The 20,943-nt window shown below is 37.1% G+C and overlaps 1 protein-coding gene across 3 annotated transcripts in view; it reads right to left on the reverse strand.

Annotated features, from left to right (window-relative positions):
• Positions 1-1,051: 1,051 nt before the first annotated feature.
• LOC145530250 (uncharacterized) overlaps positions 1,052-20,943 on the reverse strand; it is a 107,570-nt gene continuing 87,678 nt past the window's right edge. Inside the window, exons 9-10 of one of the 3 annotated variants that reach the window (XM_081551224.1) lie at positions 4,862-5,062; positions 1,052-4,495 (exon numbers count right to left, since the gene is read on the reverse strand). In XM_081551224.1, coding sequence (XP_081407350.1) covers positions 4,472-4,495; positions 4,862-5,062 — 225 coding nt within the window. In that variant the 3' untranslated portion in view covers positions 1,052-4,471. The remainder of the gene's footprint in view (positions 4,496-4,861; positions 5,063-20,943) is intronic. The other 2 variants (XM_081551225.1, XM_081551223.1) reach the window with 2 other exon arrangements.

Consider the following 20,943-nt stretch of genomic DNA (forward strand, 5'->3'; position numbering starts at 1 on the left):
CATATAGTTATATACCTATATTCATTTACCTATATTTAGAAAGAGATACTTAAACCAATCACTTTTATTAATGATTATATACATCGCAGTCATAAATAGAAGACATAGATAACATAGAACTAACTAAAGAAAGGTACAAAAATATTATGAATAAATAATGGAATAGTGTGGCTGAAAGAAAATTGCATTAGCCAGGAAAAGCTGCAGGCTATTTTTCACTAACAAACAGCTCCAGAAGTGTCCCTTATCACAACAAAAGTTGATTTGTCACTCACAGCCTCCTGCACATTCAGGAAGCCTAAGTCCTAGATCCAGTCTATCAATAACCAGTGTAGAGAAAGCAACTTGTTCATAAAACACTCATAGACATAAGATTTGTTCCAAGGATAAAATTATATTAGATCTTCAAGTGCTCTGAAACAGAAAGAAAGCTTTGCAAAAAGCATAAAGGCCATTTTTAAATGGGCAGGGTTAAGGCTGAGAAGTCTGGAGCAATGTTAGCTTCTATGGCCACAAATAAAACTAAAATAGCGTGGGAGGTACCAACACAATCTCTTCCCTAATCGCACACAATGAGTGTATTTATTGAGCTTCTATTGTATGCAAGACAGCATGGGGCATAAAAAGAAGCATAAGGCATAACTCCTGTTCTCAATGAGATGGCAAGCCAGCCACAGAAAGATGTCAGGTAAAAGGTCTGTCAGGATTCCCCCGTGGTTTAGCAGTAAAGAATCTGCCTGCAGCGCAGGAGACATGTTTGATCTCTGGGTCGGGAAGGTCCACTACAGGAGGGCATGGCCACCCACTCTGGTATTCTTGCTGGGAAATTCCAAGGATAGAGGAGCCTGGCGGGCTATGGTCCATGGAGCTGCAAAGAGTCAGACATGAGTGGGTGACTGAGAATGCACACATGTATAAGGACTCTCAGTTCTATCTCCATCTTTTATTTGAAGCTTTACCTTGGTTAGTTTATTTAACCTAAAGACAAAACAGACCAGCTCTTAGATATTAAATCTGCACCCTCAAAACCCAGGGGCACTCACTTTACTGTGGGGTGGGAAAGAGATATCTTTGAGTCAGCTTTTACATGGGTTGTGGGACTTGGCGGTTAAAAAAGCCCAGGCCAAAGGGGAAAAAAAAAAAATCTATCCTTTTATAAATGTAGCAGTTTGCTATTTTGGATTTTATACATGTAGATGAAGGGGCAAGATATTGAGGGTGGGGAGAAAATGACTTTACTCACCATTTCAAAGAAGCTGAAAGTAATAATACAAAATTCATTCAATAAATTCATGCAGCAAAGATCTTTTCCAACACTTCTGGTATACCAGACTTTGTGCCAAGTGCTGAAACAATGAAGTTTAACTCATGAATTATATCTGTTCTCTGGGAAGTTCATTCCTATAGGGCATGAAGTGTAAACTGTCATACATTGTACTCTGAAAAGTGTGTACTACCTTTACTGTAGGTATCTCCCAACTATGCTGCGCTCGGTTATACTAGGGAAACCACGGCAGCAGGGCAGACTCAGTGGATCTCAAAACACCAACAAGATTCTTAAGTCTTGGGTTCCTCTTGTCCTGTAAGTCTCAACTGACACACGGGGTCTTCCTAAGTAGTTTCACATTGTGAGGTCTTGAACGGCCAACCACAGGTAGATTTAGTAGAGAAGATGGCACCCCTTTAAGAACGCCATTAGGTTAACAGTGTTAACAGAGATTCTGCACTACAGAGCTAGCAATAGGATGAGTAGATCAAAGTAACCAGTCCTACGCTGACTGGCACACACGCGAAACCCCCATAGCAACAGAGATGACAGCTTGGTAACAGCAGCTGCTGCTTAATTGAAAACATTAGAAAAATATTACATTCTATCTGTATTCCTTGTTTCTATGTTTATTTTCACTGCAAGTGAGCAAATAACCCGGGAAAAAAACACAAAAGAAACAGGAAACAAAGATTCAAGAAGAATAATGCTAATGGAGGAAGTGTTGCTTGAAATGTAGTTTTCTGGGGATTCATCCCACTTTTCATGTGAATGAGCAGTCTCTCTTTTTGGTGTGTTCCAAGGGCCAGACACTCCTTCCATAATGTTTCATTTACTTCCTAGTCAACCTTTTCAGTTTGATGAACTTGGAGGAGAAACAGCATATGTATGTCTGTGTTTGTGTGTCAGGGAAGAGGCATTCAGATGTAAAGCGGCTCTATATATACCAAGATGGATTTGAGACTCATAATCACATTACTGCAAAGCTAGCATGTTTTTGAAGTACTGTACAAGTTCAGCCTAGCAGAGTGGCCAATTCACACCAAAACAAACACCGATGTACAGAGCACAAATGGAGGAGCGGTAGCAAGAAAAGAGCAGTACCCCCGCAGTTTCATGCAAGCAAAATACGCTAAACAACGGAGCATTCATATCTCAAAACATGAAGCTAGAAGAAGGAACCTAGGGTTCATCTGGTATCCTCAGGTATTCAGATCAGACACTTAAAACTTTTCGTTGGTGACTCAGAATGTCAGATAAAGGCAAGAGATGAGGTTTATTTTTGGTCAAGGTTTTTTTTTTTCGCCCTGAAAATATTGCCAGAAGTAATAGTCCTAATGAGTTTCATGGTCCCTAAACATTACTTGGCATATAGTCAGGATCCACCTGGACATTGGAAATCAGGTGGCCACATTTGAAAATGAGATTTCCAAAGGCAGGCAATGCCCTGAAGATTCTCATTGCAAAATAAATATCAAATGTTCTATCTGATAACAATGAACTCACAAAATAAACATGTTGCAAACTCATGAGTCCAGAGACTCTACCCTACAATTATAGCTGCAATTTTATTCTTTCCAGTAGAATTCAGGTTTTTTTTTCAAGATTGACTATATACCCTTGGAAAGAAAAACAAAAACGCTATCTGTAAGCTCCTTGAGGTCAACAACTGGGTCTCATTTATTCTTATGTTCACTGTGACACAAAATGAGAAGCCTTTCATGTAGTAGATGTTCTACAAATAAACATGGCCATGAATTGAAGTGAAATTGATATGACATTGAAAGATGAAATGTACTGAAGACATTTTCTAACTAATCAAGAATTCCACAACGTGGTTTAATTGATTCATTTATTACTTATTCAATGAAATGAGGAACTATTCTGAGTCAGTCGAAGTGCTAAAGTTACACTGTGATTTCCACTCAATTGGCATCATTCCCTTAGCTGAAAGAGGTGGGGAAAACATTCTTCCTATATCAGTGGCTTCAGTTACTCAACTTATTTTTCAATAAACAAGTCAATTATTACATCAAAGGTTTTAGGTAAACTTGACTAATGTAGGAAAACGTCATTTGAAAGCAACAATTGAAAGCAGCTCTTTTGCCCTTTTTCTGTTTGCTCATTTCTGTTCCCCTCTAACCTTAAAAGAATCTAATTATAGGAATGAGATCAGTAGGCAGTTTAACCTCGCTCCCAACTTATGCTCCCCTTAGTGTACATCACACCTTTTCTAACTTGTTGATTCTTCTTCCAGATAAAAAGAAATAAGAATAAAGAATAAAGCAATTTTAAAAAAATGACTAGCTCCCTGCCCTCAACAGCCCCGCTAAGCAATCCTGCAGGCAGGTCACTCAGGCAGTATAATGTCTGAACTGAGAGTCAAGCTAGTCTACATGTGATGGAGAAGGATGTAAAATCAAGCCCCCTCAGTGATTCACTGAAACTCTCCCCCATCCCCATTATCCGCTTTAAAACCTGTCATGACTGAGCAGAATCTTTGAAATCGGTCTCTGGACACAAGTCCACCTTCTCTCCAGCTTTTCTGATTAAAGCACCTTTCCTTTGTATTGACGCTTGCCCCTCAAAGTACCGGCTTATGAGTAGGATCAGCCCAACCTGGGTTCAGTAACAAGATGCTTCTGTAACATACTTTAGGGATTTTTGCTTCTTTGACTGATTGATTTTTTTGTTTGTTTTCCTTTCCTGAAGTAAGACTGCCTTATTCATTGGGTCTATGCAGAGTGGAGACAAAAAAACCTTTCTAACGGTTGCTAGTTAGCCACCCAGGCAAAATTATCATAATGGTTTCAACTTTTAAATCATTTTAGGACTATCAGTCTAGCAATTGTGTCAATCTACTTGATGTGCAGTAACACGTAGATAGACTATAGCCCTTCCTCCAATCATCAATATCATAATAAACACTTGTATCACTTTTAAATAATTACTTTATCATATATTTTAAAGGTGCTTTCTAAACAAGCAAGTACCTCGTTTCAAATTGAAAGAAGTGCTTTCCTCATTTGGTTTTTCACATTGAAGCAAAATGTTCAAGTTTTAAAAGAAGATTGAGTAACTTCCAAGAAAACTGAACAAAAGAATTACGAAATGGCTGATTAAAACCACTAATAAAGGCAGTTGAAAAGCATGTATAATTCAAGAGTATATTCAAATACTTGCCTCATTGTTGGTGGAAATTCATCATTGAATTGCCATATACCATTTCTATGATATAAAGATAATTATTAAATAACAAGTCTCAAAATTAAATTGAAAGAAATAAAGACACAAAAGGATCTTTTTAATGGGTTTACTATTGATTTACTGTAGAAGTTTGTTCTACCTTTATTCAGAGTCATTTAGTTCCTCTATGTCAGACAAATAAATGGAGACTAAAATTTTTAAGTATCCAAACTTCTACTGGAAAATGAAGTCAGTAGCATAAAAATTAAACTGAATCATTGGGAAAGGCTTTATGAAATGCATAAATCTAAGTTTTATTTAAGAATTAATGAAGGAAAAATTTAAACATAACTTCTTATAGACGTACAGTCTTAAAGTTAGAAGGATCTCAAAATCTATATAAGTCACCTCTTTTTTGATGTAGAAATCTCTTCTCTGCTGTTCCTGATAGGTGGTCATGTAACTTTGGATCATATAGTCTAGCAACAATGAATAACTATCACTAGGCCGGCTCCTGCACATTGTAAAAATATTATGTTCATGTCTTGCATCCTCAGGGGTTAGCATGAAAATATATCCTAGAGCCATCAAAGCCTCAAAAACAAAATCCTGGAGGGATAAAAAATACACAAGCTTAATCTGAAAAGGCCACATACTATATGATTATAACTGTATGACATTACAGAAAAGACAAAAACTATGGAGACAGTAGAAAGATCAGTGGTTCCCAGGGGTTGGGAGTAGGGGAGAGGTGAAATGGTAGAACACACAGAATTGTTAGCGCCGTGAAAACACTGTGTGATAATATAGTGATGGACGCATGCCATCATGTGTTTGTACAAACCTATAGAATAGTCAAACCAAGAGTGAGCCCTAATGTAAACTGTCAGCTTGGGGTGATTATGATGTACTGATATATATCCATCAACTGTAACAAATTTGTCACTTTGGTGAGGGATGATGAGAGAAGGGGAGGCTATGCATGTGTAGGGCCAGGGGGATACGGGAAATCTCTGTACTTTCTGCTCAACTGTGCTGTGAAACTAAGACTGATCTAAAAAGAAAAATGAAGTCTTAAAAATTATGGAGGCTTTTCAGTTCAGTTCAGTTCAGTCGTTCAGTCATGTCCGACTCTTTGCGACCCCATGAATTGCAGCATGCCAGGCCTCTCTGTCTATCACCAGCTCCTGGAGTCTACCCAAACCCATGTCCATCGAGTCGGTGATGCCATCCAACCATCTCATCCTCTGTCGTCCCCTTCTCCTCCCGCCCCTAATCCTACCCAGCATTAGGGTCTTTTCCAATGAGTCAACCCTTCCCATGAGGTGACCAAAGTATTGGAGTCTCAGCTTCAACATCAGACCTTCCGATGAACACCCAGGATTGATCTCTTTTAGGATGGATTGATTGGATCTCCTTGAAGTCCAAGGGACTCTCAAGAGTCTTCTCCAACACCACAGTTCAAAAGCATCAATTCTTCAGCGCTCAGCTTTCTTCACCGTCCAACTCTCACATCCATACATGACCACTGGAAAAACCATAGCCTTGACTAGACGGACTTTTGTTGGCAAAGTAATGTCTCTGCTTTTAAATATGCTATCTAGATTGGCCATAACCTTCCTTCCAAGGAGTAAGTGTCTTTTAATTTCATGGCTGCAATCACCATCAGCAGTAATTTTGGAGCCCAAAAAAATAAAGTCAGACACTGTTTCCACTGTTTCCCCATCTATTTCCCATGAAGTGATGGGACCAGATGCCATGATCTTAGTTTTCTGAACATTGAGCTTTAAGCCAACCTTTTCACCTTCATCAAGAGGCTCTTTAGTTCTTCACTTTCTGCCATAGGGTGGTGTCATCCGCATATCTGAGGTTATTGATATTTCTCCCAGCAATCTTGATTCCAGCTTGTGTTTCTTCCAGCCCAGCGTTTCTCATGATGTACTCTGCATATAAGTTAAATAAGCAGGGTGACAATATACAGCCTTGACAGACTCCTTTTCCTATTTGGAACCAGTCTGTTGTTCCATGTCCAGTTCTAACTGTTGCTTCCTGACCTGCATACAGGTTTCTCAAGAGACAGGTCAGATGGTCTGGTATTCCCATCTCTTGCAGAATTTTCCACAGTTTATTGTGATCCACACAGTCAAAGGCTTTGGCATAGTCAATAAAGCAGAAATAGATGTTTTTCTGGAACTCTCTTGCTTTTTCGATGATCCAGCGGACATTGGAAATTTGATCTCTGGTTCCTCTGCCTTTTCTAAAACCAGCTTGAACATCTGGAAGTTCACGGTTCACGTATTGCTGAAGCCTGGCTTGGAGAATTTTGAGCATTACTTTACTAGCATGTGAGATGAGTGCAATTGTGCAATAGTTTGAGCATTCTTTGGCATTGCCTTTCTTTGGGATTGGAATGAAAACTGACCTTTTCCAGTCCTGTGGCCATTGCTGAGTTTTCCAAATTTGCTGGCATATCGAGTGCAGCACTTTCACAGCATCACCTTTGAGGATTTGAAATAGCTCAACTGGAATTCCATCACCTCCACTAGCTTTGTTCACTAGCTTTAGAAAGCTTTGTCCACTAGCTTTAGAAAGCCTCAAATTTGATTTAAAGTAAATCAAATAAAATTTAAATTTATTTTAATTTAAATTTAAATTAAATTTAATTTAATTAAAATTTAATTTAATTTTAATTTAATTTAAATTTAAATTTAAAGTAAATTTATTTAAAGTAAAGTTTTAGAAAACTTTGTCCACTAGCTTTAGAAAGCCTCAAATTTGATTTAAAGTAAATTAATATGTATACATAGATTTACAATGGCTAGAGCTCTAGATTTTTGTACTGTGCTGAGTTGACATAATAATGATGGCCAATTATTCAAAAGACAATAAGAAAGGAGATATGTTGAGAAGTATGAAGTCATAGGTGTCGTGATAAGGAGGCCAGGTCAGTTGTCCACTTCCACTGCCAGCCATGCATATGCATATTTCAATCTTTGGAGGCAAGTTTCTGAAAGTCTCGGAAGCAGAGTTTAAACACTTGCAAAATGGAAATTTTCATGGGGAGTGATTGTGAAGGAAATGTGAGATAAAATGTGTGATAGTGCTTAGAATGATCACTGACTACTACATGATTGAAACTCCAAGATTTCTCAGTTGAATGTAACCAGATAGTTGGGAATTTCATTTTTGTTATCAAGTATGGGCAGAATTAATATGAAATTTTTAACTGACTATGATAAAATATCTCTATAAACAATGCAACCTGAAAGTTAATTAATGCTCATGAACTTTTCTTTTCCAGTCATGTTCATAATTTTTAATCTGCAGAGAATGATTAAATTATACCTCTGTGATCAAATGAAAGACTCTTGAAGTTTCTATCAATTGCTCACTCTAAATTCATAGTTGCCTGTACTGTGCTGTGCTTAATCGCTCAGTCGTGTCTGACTCTTTGCAACCCCATGGACTGTAGCTCTCCAGGCCCCTTTGTCCATGGGGTTTCTCCAGGCAAAAATACTGGAGTGGGTTGCCATGCCCTCCTCCAGGGGATCTTCCCAACCCGGGGATCGAACCCAGGTCTCCAGCACTGCAGGCAGACTTTTTACTTCTTGAGCCATTGGGACTTCCCAAAATATCTAATGATATGTGATAAAATTTGTAAAGTTTAAAAATAAAATTTAAATGCATATTATTAAGACTTAGAAGCTTATATTAATTATGTGTTAACCACATTATACAGATAATTGCTATATAGCAAATGGAAAAATTGTAGTTGAAATCAAGCCTATCTAGCATTTGCCTCATATTATTGTGTCACATTGTAATGCAGTGTAGTTTGTGTAGTATGCCACGTGCTCAGTCATGTCCAACTCTTTGCGACCCCATGGACTGTAGCCTGCCAGGCTCCTCCATCCATGGCATTTTCCAGGCAAAAATATTGGAGTGAGTTGTTATTTCTTCTTCTGGAGATCTTCCTGACCTAGGGATCAAACCTGCATCTTCTGTGTCTCCTGCATTGCAGGCGAATTCTTTGCCCACTGAGCCATTAGGGAAGCCCCTTAGCATAGATATAGGGTAGTATAATATTTCATTACATTATATTACATCCATCACATTGTTTTGGGCACAATTTTGCACTGACAGTCAAAACTGTAAGACATTACAGTTTGATACGCTAAGCAAAAGTGTATTTTTGTTTTTATAACTTTTGATAACTGATCAAAACTATATTTTATAATTCTCATATAACCTAGAGAGAAAATTTTCTCATTAATCACTAGATTTAAAATAATTTTCAGTTGATAATAGATTGAAACACAGCAAAAGTTTGCTGCAAAATTAGGTTGTTAAAGGTTTTAGATGCTGAATTATATTTTATTTGTATTAAACATATACTAAGATTATACTGAAGATTAGAATTTCTCTTAATCATATTGATTAAAATTTCTCCTATCCAAATATATAAAAAATAATCCTACATTAAGATATTAAACCTCTTCAGATAAATTATGCATGGGAACTCTGATCAGATATATTAGGACTGGAGAATGTTTGATTATCCTGTAATCTTTATATATTCATTTCTAATAAGAGATTATTCCATTTAATGTAGTGATCTTTTTCCAGTTGGAGATTTGAGTTTGATATCTCAGTGCTTATAGTAATGCTAACATTTATGTGCAAGCATATTGATTCGTTCATGTGGTGACAGGGTTGACTGCTGCAGGGGGCTCTTATAATAATCCTAAAAAAAAAAAAAACAGGCTGCAGAGACGATAAATATTGTTACTAACTTCATCATTAAAGCATGCTTTTTCTATGTCTATTGGAGGTTGGAGACAAAAGGGCATTTAAGAAAGCAAGACCCATTCCTGTAAGCATATTAATACTTAGAGATTTTAGAGGATTACATGTTAAGAAGAGGTTAAATTAACCTGAAAAATCGTTAACAAACTTTTGAGTATTTGTAATTCACTATAGTTTTGGCAAGTAGAACAAAAGTGTCTTTGGAGTTAACATCCTAAGACCTCTGACAAATTTGCTGTTTTTAGCATTTTAGAACCACGACTCAAACCTTTACTAAAGGTTGTGAGGAAGAAGGCAAGAGGGCGATAAGGTCAAGGAGCAGGATGGAGCAGAAAAGGCGTAGGCACCAGAAGGAGGAAACATCTCTTTGCTAATCACATATCACAAGCAGTGAAATTTCTCAGGCCAGCAGCCTGCCAGGTGCATTTCAAAGAGAAGTGTTGGAGGGAGTAAGTGTCACTCAAGGCAGATATTTATGAAAGATGACAGTTTGCAAATATCTCAATCTTGGACAAGCCTGTGCTACTGACACAGAGGAGTGCAGCAAAATTGGACGAGTCAGCAGCCAACATTTATTTCATCAGGACCTGTCCAATCTCCACTGATGGTTTGATCGTCTGAGGAGAGCAGGCAAAGGTGGGGCTCATGCTGCTGTTTACTCTCAGCCAGTTTGCATGAAGTGGTCCAAAATGGTCTAATAAATATGTAAAGAAGGATAAAAGGAAGAATTGAGAAAAGCTTTGTTTGCAAAGCTAGCACGTGACTGGATTTTAGCTATGTCAAAGAGGAAGCATAGCAATTACAGAAATATTGATCACTGCTCCTGCTGCTTGACAGTGAGATTGGAATGAGTCTTGCCAGTGTGGAGACCTGCATCGTGGTATAAACATTCTGTTGGTCCAGAGGACTGAAGAAATGATCCCATTAGATGCCCTTCCCCATGACAGCTGCCCCGCAAACCCTGTTATAGTGAACGCAGCGAACTTTGTTAAAAATAGAAGTATATATTTCTTCCCCAGGGGATGAAATACTAGACATGAGCCTGAACAAATGTAAAATAAATACCAATGGGGAATTTTCTATAGTATTTCTATCCAGTTGGCAGACAGCAGGGATGTCAGAAACAGGCTGTTGGGGCAAGCAGACTGGTTTTGATGTTACAATGTATCAGAGGCTGCCACCTGGCCACACTCAGCCAACAGATGTGTTTGGTTAGGTATTCAAAATACTTTGAATTACATATTTTAAATATTAATGTTAAATGCCAGGAGATTTTACGTAAAATTTTAATTTTAGTCTTCTCTGGGGAAAAAAAAAATCAGATCAGGCAATATTAGGTACAAAATACTTTTGACTATGGTCTGGAAGTAGGGAGGAAGATTTAGAAGATGCTGCTTTTAAAAAATGCATTGTTCAACACACTGTCTAATTTTCCCCAAAATCAGTGCTGAAGATCAGTTGCCTTTCCATCACATTTGTAATTTTTGTTATTTACCATCTGTTTTTTTTTTTTTTAATTCATTAATATCACCTATCTGACTTCTTCTAGCCTTTCCATTTTGACCTCAGAAATGTGCTAGCTCTGTCATTTGGGTAAGTGGAAATTGCTCAGGTTCCTGGTCTTAAAGTAAAATTAATGTTGATTGATCTATACAGTTTGGCACAGGGATAAAGAATCTCCCTGCCAGTGTGGGAGACGCAAGAGATGTAAGTTCAATCCTTGGGTCAGGAAGATACCCTGGAGTAGGAAATGGCAAACCCCGCCAATATTTTTGCCTAGAAAATTCCATGGACAGAGGAGTCTGGTGGGCTGCAGTCCATGGAGTCACAAAGATTTGGACATAATTGGGTGACTGAGCACACACATGCACAAAGATGCTAAAGTGGAAAGCCTTAAGACATTGAATAAATGCGAGTTGCATTTATTGAATACCAGACATTGAATAAATGCTACTTTCATTCACTCTTCCCTTCCATTTCTCAATCCACTTGAGAGAAAAAAAACAGCATCTTATTTTGAGAAGCAAGGGCAGGTAGGCAGATATTATATTGATATAGGTGTGACATTTTAAAACCTGTCCACAAATTCTGACAAGTGGCAGATCATCATAGCTTTTCTCCAGTAAGCATTATGTAGCAGTAGTGGTTCTCAGACTTGGGTGTATGTCAGAATAAACTGGAGATCTCTGCAATGGAGAAACATCCTCAGTGTTTCGACTAAGTACACCCAAAGTCGAGTCCCTGAAAGTGCATTTCTAATGGGTTCCCAGGGGAAGCTGATGTACTGAGAAGCACCATGCTACTTTGTTAGGACTGAAGGCACAGAAGCTGGGGAGAAGTTTGTGTTGTATCCATCATCTCAAGCAAAAAGAAGTTTGGGACAATTATTTTGTTGTTGGTTAGTTTTTAAGATTAGGATCATGTTATTTATTCTAAATTTTTTTCTTTCTCAAAAAGGGAGTTCCTTAAGTTCATAATATGAGATTATGTGAACTATTAGGTAAACATACATTAAGGGAGAGCAACTATCGGGAGACAAGATATCAGACTGTCCTGAATTAATAGCAGTATTATCAACAGCCTCAAGAACGGCACAGTGGGCATACACTCTTAAATGTCTGGTGATGGTTCTTCTTGTTAGTAGCAGCATTTGTTATTGTTTTGATTGAGATGATGGAGAGTTTCTTCCTATTAGTAACTGTTTCTCTGTAGCCGTCAGCATGGGCCATCTGAACCCAGTTATTCAGAAATTCTATTGTGATTAGTTATTCAGCGCAACACAGTGTTAAAACAGCTCACTGCACCAACTGACGGACAGGCTACTAATGTCAGCCGTCTCTGCATATCAGTCACAGCAAAGTCAGTTGCAAATGGAGGTGGGTTACCTTCACAGAATACACAAAAGCCTCGCTGTGACTTAGGCTTTCTGCAGTGCTACTGAAATAAATGTTAAATTGCATTAAATAGCATGTTCTTCCTTCATTTTTACTTTGCTTTTCTCAGAATCTTGGGAAATGAACATTAAATGTGCTGCAACACAGTTCTTGTTTCAGTTATGTAAAGTTTGGTTTCGTTTTTCATCCCTTTTGAACAATCAGTGAGTGTCTCTGAACACGTGCAATTAAGCAAGAAGTGCGTTGCTAGAGTTCTCCCAGGGGCTCCTAGGCAGAAGCAGAGATGCAGATACATGTAAGAGTTCTGTAGCCCCTTTACCCCCCAGCAGTCCCTGATGAGAAGACATCAGGGCCGCTCCCTTTTTTAAAAGTGTTGCTTTCTATCTGGTGACCCTCTAGCACAAACCCCACCTCCCCCATGAAATAAATGTGGCCTCTTTGGCTTCTGTACACCGTGTTAGAGACAATAGAAAAATATGCATAAATCTGACTATGTTACCAAAGCTGGAAAGTACTTGTTTTGCATTAGTTCTTTAATGGACAGAAAAGGAAAAAAAAACAAAAACAAACTGAAATGCTCAAATGTCTGAAAAAGAGAACATTAAATCTTAACATATGTGAGGCTAAGAGACTTGTGGAGTGTCCTTAGATCATATATTTGCTTTACTTATCACGAACACAAGTTTAACCAAACTTCCTTCTTCTTGCTTTCCTCCCAACCCTCAGCCAAGTCAAAAGAGTATAAAGCAGGAACTTCTTATCTCCTCTTATCCTTTGGTCTTCAAAATCAATTACTTAGCACTTGTGACCTTTGGTATGAGTAATTTTAAATTCCTAAAATTCAGTCTTCTAATACGTAAAATGAAGTACTACTAGATACCCGCATTACAGCACTGTCAGAAGAAATCCTTGAAATGGTGCATGTGAAGTCTGGCCTGTCGTGGATCATCTTTTACATGTAATAATATCAGGATAACAGTTGTAATGATATTTCTCATCATATTAGTTGATCACAGTTTTTTGTGAACTTTTAGCTTCTCTTGCCTCCATTCAACAGCTATCGCATCGTGTAATAAGCTGTCTTATCTCACTGGGCCATAAGCTTCTTGAAGCCTGGGCCACGTCTCGGTCAGCCATGTCTCATTTCCTATCACGCTTTCTGGAATATGCTAAACATCCACTCGAGCTTGTTGAATCCACTAATAACTCCAAAATCAGTCCATTCTTTTACATAAAGTTTCAGAAATGGCCTTCGCTTCGTCCCAGTTGCAATTCTACAGCTCTAATGCACACTGTTGATTTCTCCTTTTCATATTTCACATGGTAGCCATTGACATCTGGGGTTCGAAATTTTTCTTGACTGCCTCTACTTTCACTTTTCTGATACTCCTTGAACAAACAATACAGTTCCATAATTAATATAGGCAGCTATTTTCTCTTTTTTCACTGAATGAGATGGAATTTTGGCTAATATTAACAAACAATGTATCATTTTGACTTTCCTCGAATATTTCCTCGAAATCATTATCACTACCAAAAACCTCACTTCCTTGCCCTAAGTCCACTGAAGTTCTTTCCAGCATTAACTACTGTTATCCCATTAAACTAACTTCTTTACCAAGGGCGTAAGGAACAAGGAAGAGAGGTGGGAAAAATGAAGAAAGGCCCACCTAGATTGCAGTTACCCAGAGGTAAACTAGATCATATGATTTGTCATTCAAACTGGAGCTCTCTTTTAGAGTGAAAGGAGTGTCATTAGTAGTTACACAGGAAAAACAGGCCCAGGACAACCAGTATATATGTCCCACCCCTGTTTACAGTATGCTATCTGTGGGGATCAGCTGAAGGTACACATGAATCCTTGATTAGTAGTAAACAGTCAATAAATTAGGTCAATATTTTTATTTCTTCTATCATCCATTACTCTTTTTTTACATATAATTATAGTTGCTAAGTCATGTCTGACTCTTTTGCAGCCCCATGGACTGTGGCCCTCCAAGATCCTTTGTCCATGGGATTTCCCAGGCAAGAACACTGGAACGGGTTGCCATTGCCTTCTCAGGGGATCTTCCCCACCCAGAGATCGAACCCATGTCTCCTGTATTGGCAGACAATTCTTTACCACTGAGCCACCAGGGAATAGACATATATATATATATATATATATATATATATGTGTGTGTGTGTGTGTGTGTGTGTGTAATTTTGTTTGATTGAGGAAGTAGCTTGTTCTTTCATTTTATTGAGTAGGATGAGATCTTAAAAATTACTGATCAAAGGCCCCAAATTCTAGGATACCCTCTATTATACCATTCAATAGCTGTAAAACACCATCTAGATGAAGATGCTTCTTAAGGAAAGTCATTTTTCCATTTTACTGTGTTGAGAGAAACATTTTTATATGAAAATTTGCCTCTCCAACGGCTAATCCTTGTATCTGGAGTTATCCAGAAGAAATACAACATTGTTCTATATTGTAGCAACTGAGATCTTGAACTATGATGACGTCAATATTTCTTTTACTCAGAGTTATAATTACTTTATATCTTTACATAAGGTTTATATTCCAAGTCAATTCACCAAGGTGATTGCACCCATTGGAGAAATTCAAGTCTTTATACTTTCTAAAAATACAAAGAACATAACCCAATCCCATGTTTCAAATGGACACAAATTTTTGTTAAATAGAAGGAATTTGTTTGTTTCATTACTGTGAATGTTATTATTTCTGGTTTTAAGCGATTTCCAGTTTTACTTTTCTATTGATTTCTAATTTCATTCCATTATGGTTGGAGAAGATACTTTCTTTGTATGATATCAATTTTATGTGCGTGTTGAGCCTAACATATGATCTATCCTCAAAAATATTCTATGTTCATCATTTGAGAAGAATGTTTATGATGTTGTTGGGGTACAGTGCCCTGTATACGTCTGAGTTAGTTGATTTATGGTGTTGAGTCCTCTACTTTCTTACTTATCTTCTAACTGAGTTTTCTATACATTATTGAGTTCAGTCTCTCAGTCATGTCTGACTCTTTGCAACCCATGGATTGCAGCACGCCAGGCTTCCCTGTCCATCACCAAGTCCCGGAGCTTGCTCAAATGCATGTCCATGGAATCGGTGATGCCATCCAACCATCTCATCCTCTGTCGTCCCCTTCTCCTCCTGCCTTCAATCTTTCCCTTACATTATTACATCTTACATTATTCAGTCTTATATTATTGAAAGTGCAATATTGAAGTCTTCAACTCTTACCATAAAACTATCTATCCCTTCAATTCTTAGGTTTTTTTCCTTTGCTTATTTTTATAGTGTGTAAAAGTTTATAACTGTTGTATCTTCTTGCTGTAGTGAACCTTTTTTAATATACAATGTCTTTGTCTTCTGTGACTTTTTAAAATTTAAAGTCTAACTCATCTGATGTTAATATTGTCATCCTTGCTTTCTTTTGATTACTATTTGCTAAGACTATCTGCTTTCATCCTTTCACTTTTGATCTATTTGTGACTTTGGATCTAAAGTAAGTCTCTCCTTTTCAAATTCATTCTGTCAAAATCTGTCTTTTAATTGGAGGGTTTGATTCAAATAAGTTATCATTTTTATTTGATGCACACACATTAAATTTAATTTAAATTAGTTAATACCATGTTTAAAATTTTAATATCTATGCTTCTGTGACATTTCTGTCCCTAAGGATCTGGGGTATGTTGACCCCATAGGACAAATTAGTAAATATTTCCTCTTCTTTAATTTTCTGGAAGAATTTGTGGGAATTACTATCATTTCTTTCTTAAAAGTTTAGTAGATTTTGCCATATTTTTAAAGACACCTAGACCCAAGCGTTCTTTCTAGGAAGTTTTATTTTTGCTACATATTCAATTTCTTTGTCAGATATAGGAGAATACAAGGTATATACTTCTTGTATTATTGTTTAAATGTGTTGTCAGTTTTTGTGTATTTAAAAACATTGGCCCTTTTCATCTGTCTTTAATTTATGCATTAGTATAAATTTATTCATAGCAATCTCTTATTCATTTGTTTTCTGCTAACTCCATATTATCTGTGACTTTTTTTTTTCTTTATAATGCTTAGTTTTATCCTCTTGCTAATTTCCTGATCAGTCTATGTAGAGACTAATCAAACCAGTTTTTTATTATACTTAATTTTCTCTATTGTTTTCTGTTCTATTTTATTGGTTCATATTCTTATTCATATTATTTTCTTCCTTCTACTCCTTCCATGTTTTACTTGCTCTTCTTTTTCTAATTTCTTAAGGTTAAAGCAAATGTCATTAACTTGAAACTTTTATTCTTTTTAGCAAAGATATTTAGGCTATAATTCTTTTGTAAGTATCACTTTAACATTAGTCCAGAAGTTTTTATATTTTCTGTTTTCATTTTCACTCTGGTAAGAAATATTTTCTAATTTCTCTTTTAATTTCTTCCTTAGCTTCCAAAACTTTTTCTTTGAAATTTATCTTCTTGTTATTGGGTTCTAATTTTATTCCTTTGTGCCCAGAAAATATATTTGGTATGGTATGGATCATTTTAAATCTGAAATTTGTTTTATGGCCCAGAATATTTTCTACCTTGGCAACTGTTCCATGTGTACTTCAAAGAAAACGTGTGTTCTGCAGTTGAGTGGAGTAATCTATAAATATTAACTATGTCTATTTGGTTGATTTTGTTTTTCAAATATTCAGTATCATCACTGATGTTTTATCTACGTCTATAAATTATTGAATAGAAGGGACTGAAATCTCTGACAATATTTGAAAATTTCTATACTTCTCTTTGAAGTTCAGTTTTCCTTCACTCATTTTGAAGCTCTTTTATTAGAAAAGTAATTGTTTATTACATCCTCTTAATGAAATGACAGCTTTTTTTTTATAATAAAATTATCTTTTTATGCCTGGCAGTATTCTTTGCTCTGAAATCCATATCTTCTAATATTAATACAAACACTTCAGCTTTATTTTTAATCACACAGCATATTTTTTTAATACAGCTTTATTGAGATATAATTCACAAGCCATAAAATGCATCATTTTAAAGTGTACAATTCAGTGGTTTTAATTCATACTTCAGCAACCTCATCACATCTAGTTTTAAAATATTTTTATCACCAAAAAAGAGATCCCACACCCACTGACAGTCTCTCTACCTCGTCTCCCTCCAGCCCTTGGCAACCACTGGTCTCCCCATGGGAGGGTTGGAAATTATTCATTCTAATTGTTTAAGTTGTTCTTTCCCCAGCCTAGCTAATCAGTGCTCAACTGAATCAGACAGGAAGAAGCCTCAGAGAAGATGACGGAAAAGATTCACCTCTAACCATGGTGGTGGGATTAGATGAATCCAGTCTGTAATTACCCACTAAGCAAGGACATGTGTAGAACATTCTACCCTTGCAACTCAAATCCTGTTCTTCTCAACCACACAGAAATGGCAAGAGTTTGTCAAAAATGTCTGGATCACAGTTTTAGAAACAAAACAAAATTGAAAAAAAAAACCACCACCCAGACCTAATAAAAATATAATATGAGTCAAGGGAAACAGGAAAAAGAGAGCATTGTTTTCAACACCAGTGATTTCAAAAACTTGTAGAGATTTTCATTCAAATAATCAGTACTGTTTCAGATACAGAGAATATCCTTCAGAATATCCACTTATCACATCTCTTAGCTACTGCCATCCCCAATCTGACTTTTAAAAGTCTAGATCTATGAAGGGATTTGTTGTCTTGCATGTGTGTGGACCCTTGCCCCACTCCTGCCTTGTCTCACCTTTCTGATGATCCCAAATCCATCTCTTAGAAAGTCCCAGAGGTGAAGTCACATTTACTTACAGGGATAGTTTCACTTAACCACTGTTTGGCTTTCCCTTCACCCATTTTTCTCACCTCCTTATTGAACTATCTTAGTCTATAAGTATATGTCCACACCGCTTCCCAAATTCCTTGCCATTTAATAACATCTGGGCTGTGTCCTCTTATTTCATCCTGTGCTGCTTTTGAAGTATATATCACAAGTCTCTGTCTTGCAATATCCTAAAATGAAATCCCTTAATGAGATGGCATCCCTTGCCTATAGCCAGGCTGGATGTAACAGAAGCTGAAATCAAGATTGCGGGGAGAAATATCAATAACCTCAGATATGAGATGGCTGGATGGCATCACCGACTCGATGGACATGGGTTTGGGTAGATTCCAGGAGCTGGTGATGGACAGGGAGGCCTGGCGTACTACGATTCATGGGGTCGCAAAGAGTTGGACACAACTGAGTGACTGAACTGAACTGAACTGATGCAGATAACATCACCCTTAGGGTAGAAAGTGAAGAGGAGCTAAAGAACCTCTTGAAGAAGGTGAAAGAGGAGAGTGAAAAAGCTGGTTTAAAATTCAACATTCAAAAAACTAAGATGATGGCATCCAGTCCCATCATTTCATGGCAAATGGATGATGAAACAATGGAAACAGTAACAGACTTTATTTTGGGGGGCTCCAGAATCACTGTGGACGGTGACTGTAGCCGTGAAATTAAAAGATGCTCCTTGAAAGAAAAGCAATGACAAACCTAGACAGCATATTAAAAAGCAAACATTACTTTGCCTACAATTGTCCATATAGTCAAAGCTATTGTTTTTCCAGAAGTCATGAATACATGTGAGAACGGACAATAAAAAGAAGCTGAGCACCAAAGAATTGATGCCTTTGAACTGTGGTGTTGAAGACTGTCCCTTGGACAGCAAGTAGACCAACCAATCATTTCTAAAGGAAATCAGCCCTGAATATTCATTGGAAGGACTGATGCTGAAACTGAAGCTCCAATATTTTGGTCACCTGATGCAAAGAACTGACTCATTGGAAAGATCCCGATGCTGGGAAGGATTGAAAGCTGGAGGAGAAGAGGATTGAAAGCAGAGGATGAGATGGTTGGATGGCATCACCAACTCAATGGACATTGAGTTGAGCAATTGGACTTTGAGCTGAGCAATTGGACTTTGAGCAAACTTCGGGAGATGGTGAAAGGCAGGGAAGCCTGGTTTGCTGCAGTCTATGTTGTTGAACGTGGATTGTGACTGAACAACAACAGCAACCTATAGCTACCTAAAAAATCCAGAATCAATTCGATGTGATCAAGAATTCAACAAAATCTTTGGTGTATGTAGCAAAAGACTTGTTGTTCAGACACTAAGTCATATCTGACTCTTTTGTGATCCTCTGGACTGCAGCACACCAGGCTCCTCTCTCCTTCACTATTTCCTGGAGTTTGCTCAGATTTATAGCCATTGAGTCTGTGCTGCTATCTAACCATCTCATCCTCTGTTCACCCTTTCTCTTTGGCCTTCTATCTTTCCCAACATCAAGGTCTCTTCCAATAAGCCAACTCTTTGAATCAGATAGCCAAAGTATTGGAACTTCAGCATCAGTCCTCCCAATGAATATTCAGGGTTGATTTCCTTTGGGATTAACTGGTTTAATCTCCTTGCTGTCCAAGGGACTCTCAAGAGTCTTCTCCAACACCACAATTCAAAAGCATTAATTCTTTGGCTCTCAGCTTTCTTTATAGTCCAACTCTCACACCCATACAAGATTACTGGAAAAACCATCGTTTTGACCATATGGACCTTTGTTGGCAAAGTGATGTCTCTGCTTTTTAATATGATGTCTAGGTTTGTCATAGTTTTCCCTCCCAGAAGCAAGCATCTTCTAATTTCATGGCTGCAGTCACTGTCAGCAGTGATTTTGGAGTCCAAAAAAAGAAAATTTGTCACTGCTTCCACTTTTTCCCCTTCTATTTGCAATGAAGTGATGGAACCAGACACCATGATCTTAGTTTTTTGAATGTTCAGTTTTAAGACAACTTTTTCACTGCTCTTTCATCCTCATCAAGAGACTCTTCAGTCCTGCTTCAGTTTCTGCCATTTCCTACTCAATGGGATCTTCCCTAGCCAGGGATGGAACCTGAGTCTCTTATGTTTTTTTGCATTGGCAGGCAGAATTTTTACCCCTGCATCATGTGGGTAGCCCAAAAGACTTTATACAGTATCATGAAAGGCTTAGATTCTCTGCAATTACACCCCTATATTTATATTTGGTGTATCTTACCATTGTACTTTTCAATTCATCTTCATCTTTAGCTCTCAATTGAAGGGGCTCTTTTTAGAATCTCACTGGCATGTTATATTGAAAAAATCTTTGTTTTTATGTAAAAAGTATAATAGTTTAATCATTCCTATATATGCTGGGCTATAGTACTTTTAAGTAGTTGATTATTCTGCATTGTATGTATAGTATTATCTGGTTGATATATGTAAGGCAATTGGAATGCTGATTGGTATCTAAGCAGACACTTAAGACCCATTTTCTGACTTCTCATGTGTTAATAAACTTTAAACTGTCTTTTTAAGTATAACAGATAAAAGTATCTGAAATGTACAGAAATATTGGTACCATTTATCCTGTATTAATATGTCAAAAAAACTTTAAAAAATAAATAACTTTCCAGTTAGTCATAATAACGTTCAGTTAGTGAAAGTTAATAACAGTTATTAATAACTAGGTATAGTTATTAATTGTTATTAGTGCACAAAATCACTGAAACATTTATTTTAAATGTTCATTAGTATATTAAACTGTTTTAAAATCAAAAGAAGTGTCTGTAAATGATAATAATGCATTGACCTCAAAGCAATGTATTATTTCAAAGCTGAAGTTATCAACTCTCTAAAATATAAGTGAATCATCAGAAAAGGAGGGCCATCTATTAGGCAAAATACTGGGAACTACAG

The sequence above is a fragment of the Giraffa tippelskirchi genome, chromosome 12, assembly GCF_054371585.1.
Source record: "Giraffa tippelskirchi isolate mGirTip1 chromosome 12, T2T-mGirTip1v1.2.pri, whole genome shotgun sequence".
In the NCBI taxonomy this organism is placed as follows: domain Eukaryota; kingdom Metazoa; phylum Chordata; class Mammalia; order Artiodactyla; family Giraffidae; genus Giraffa; species Giraffa tippelskirchi.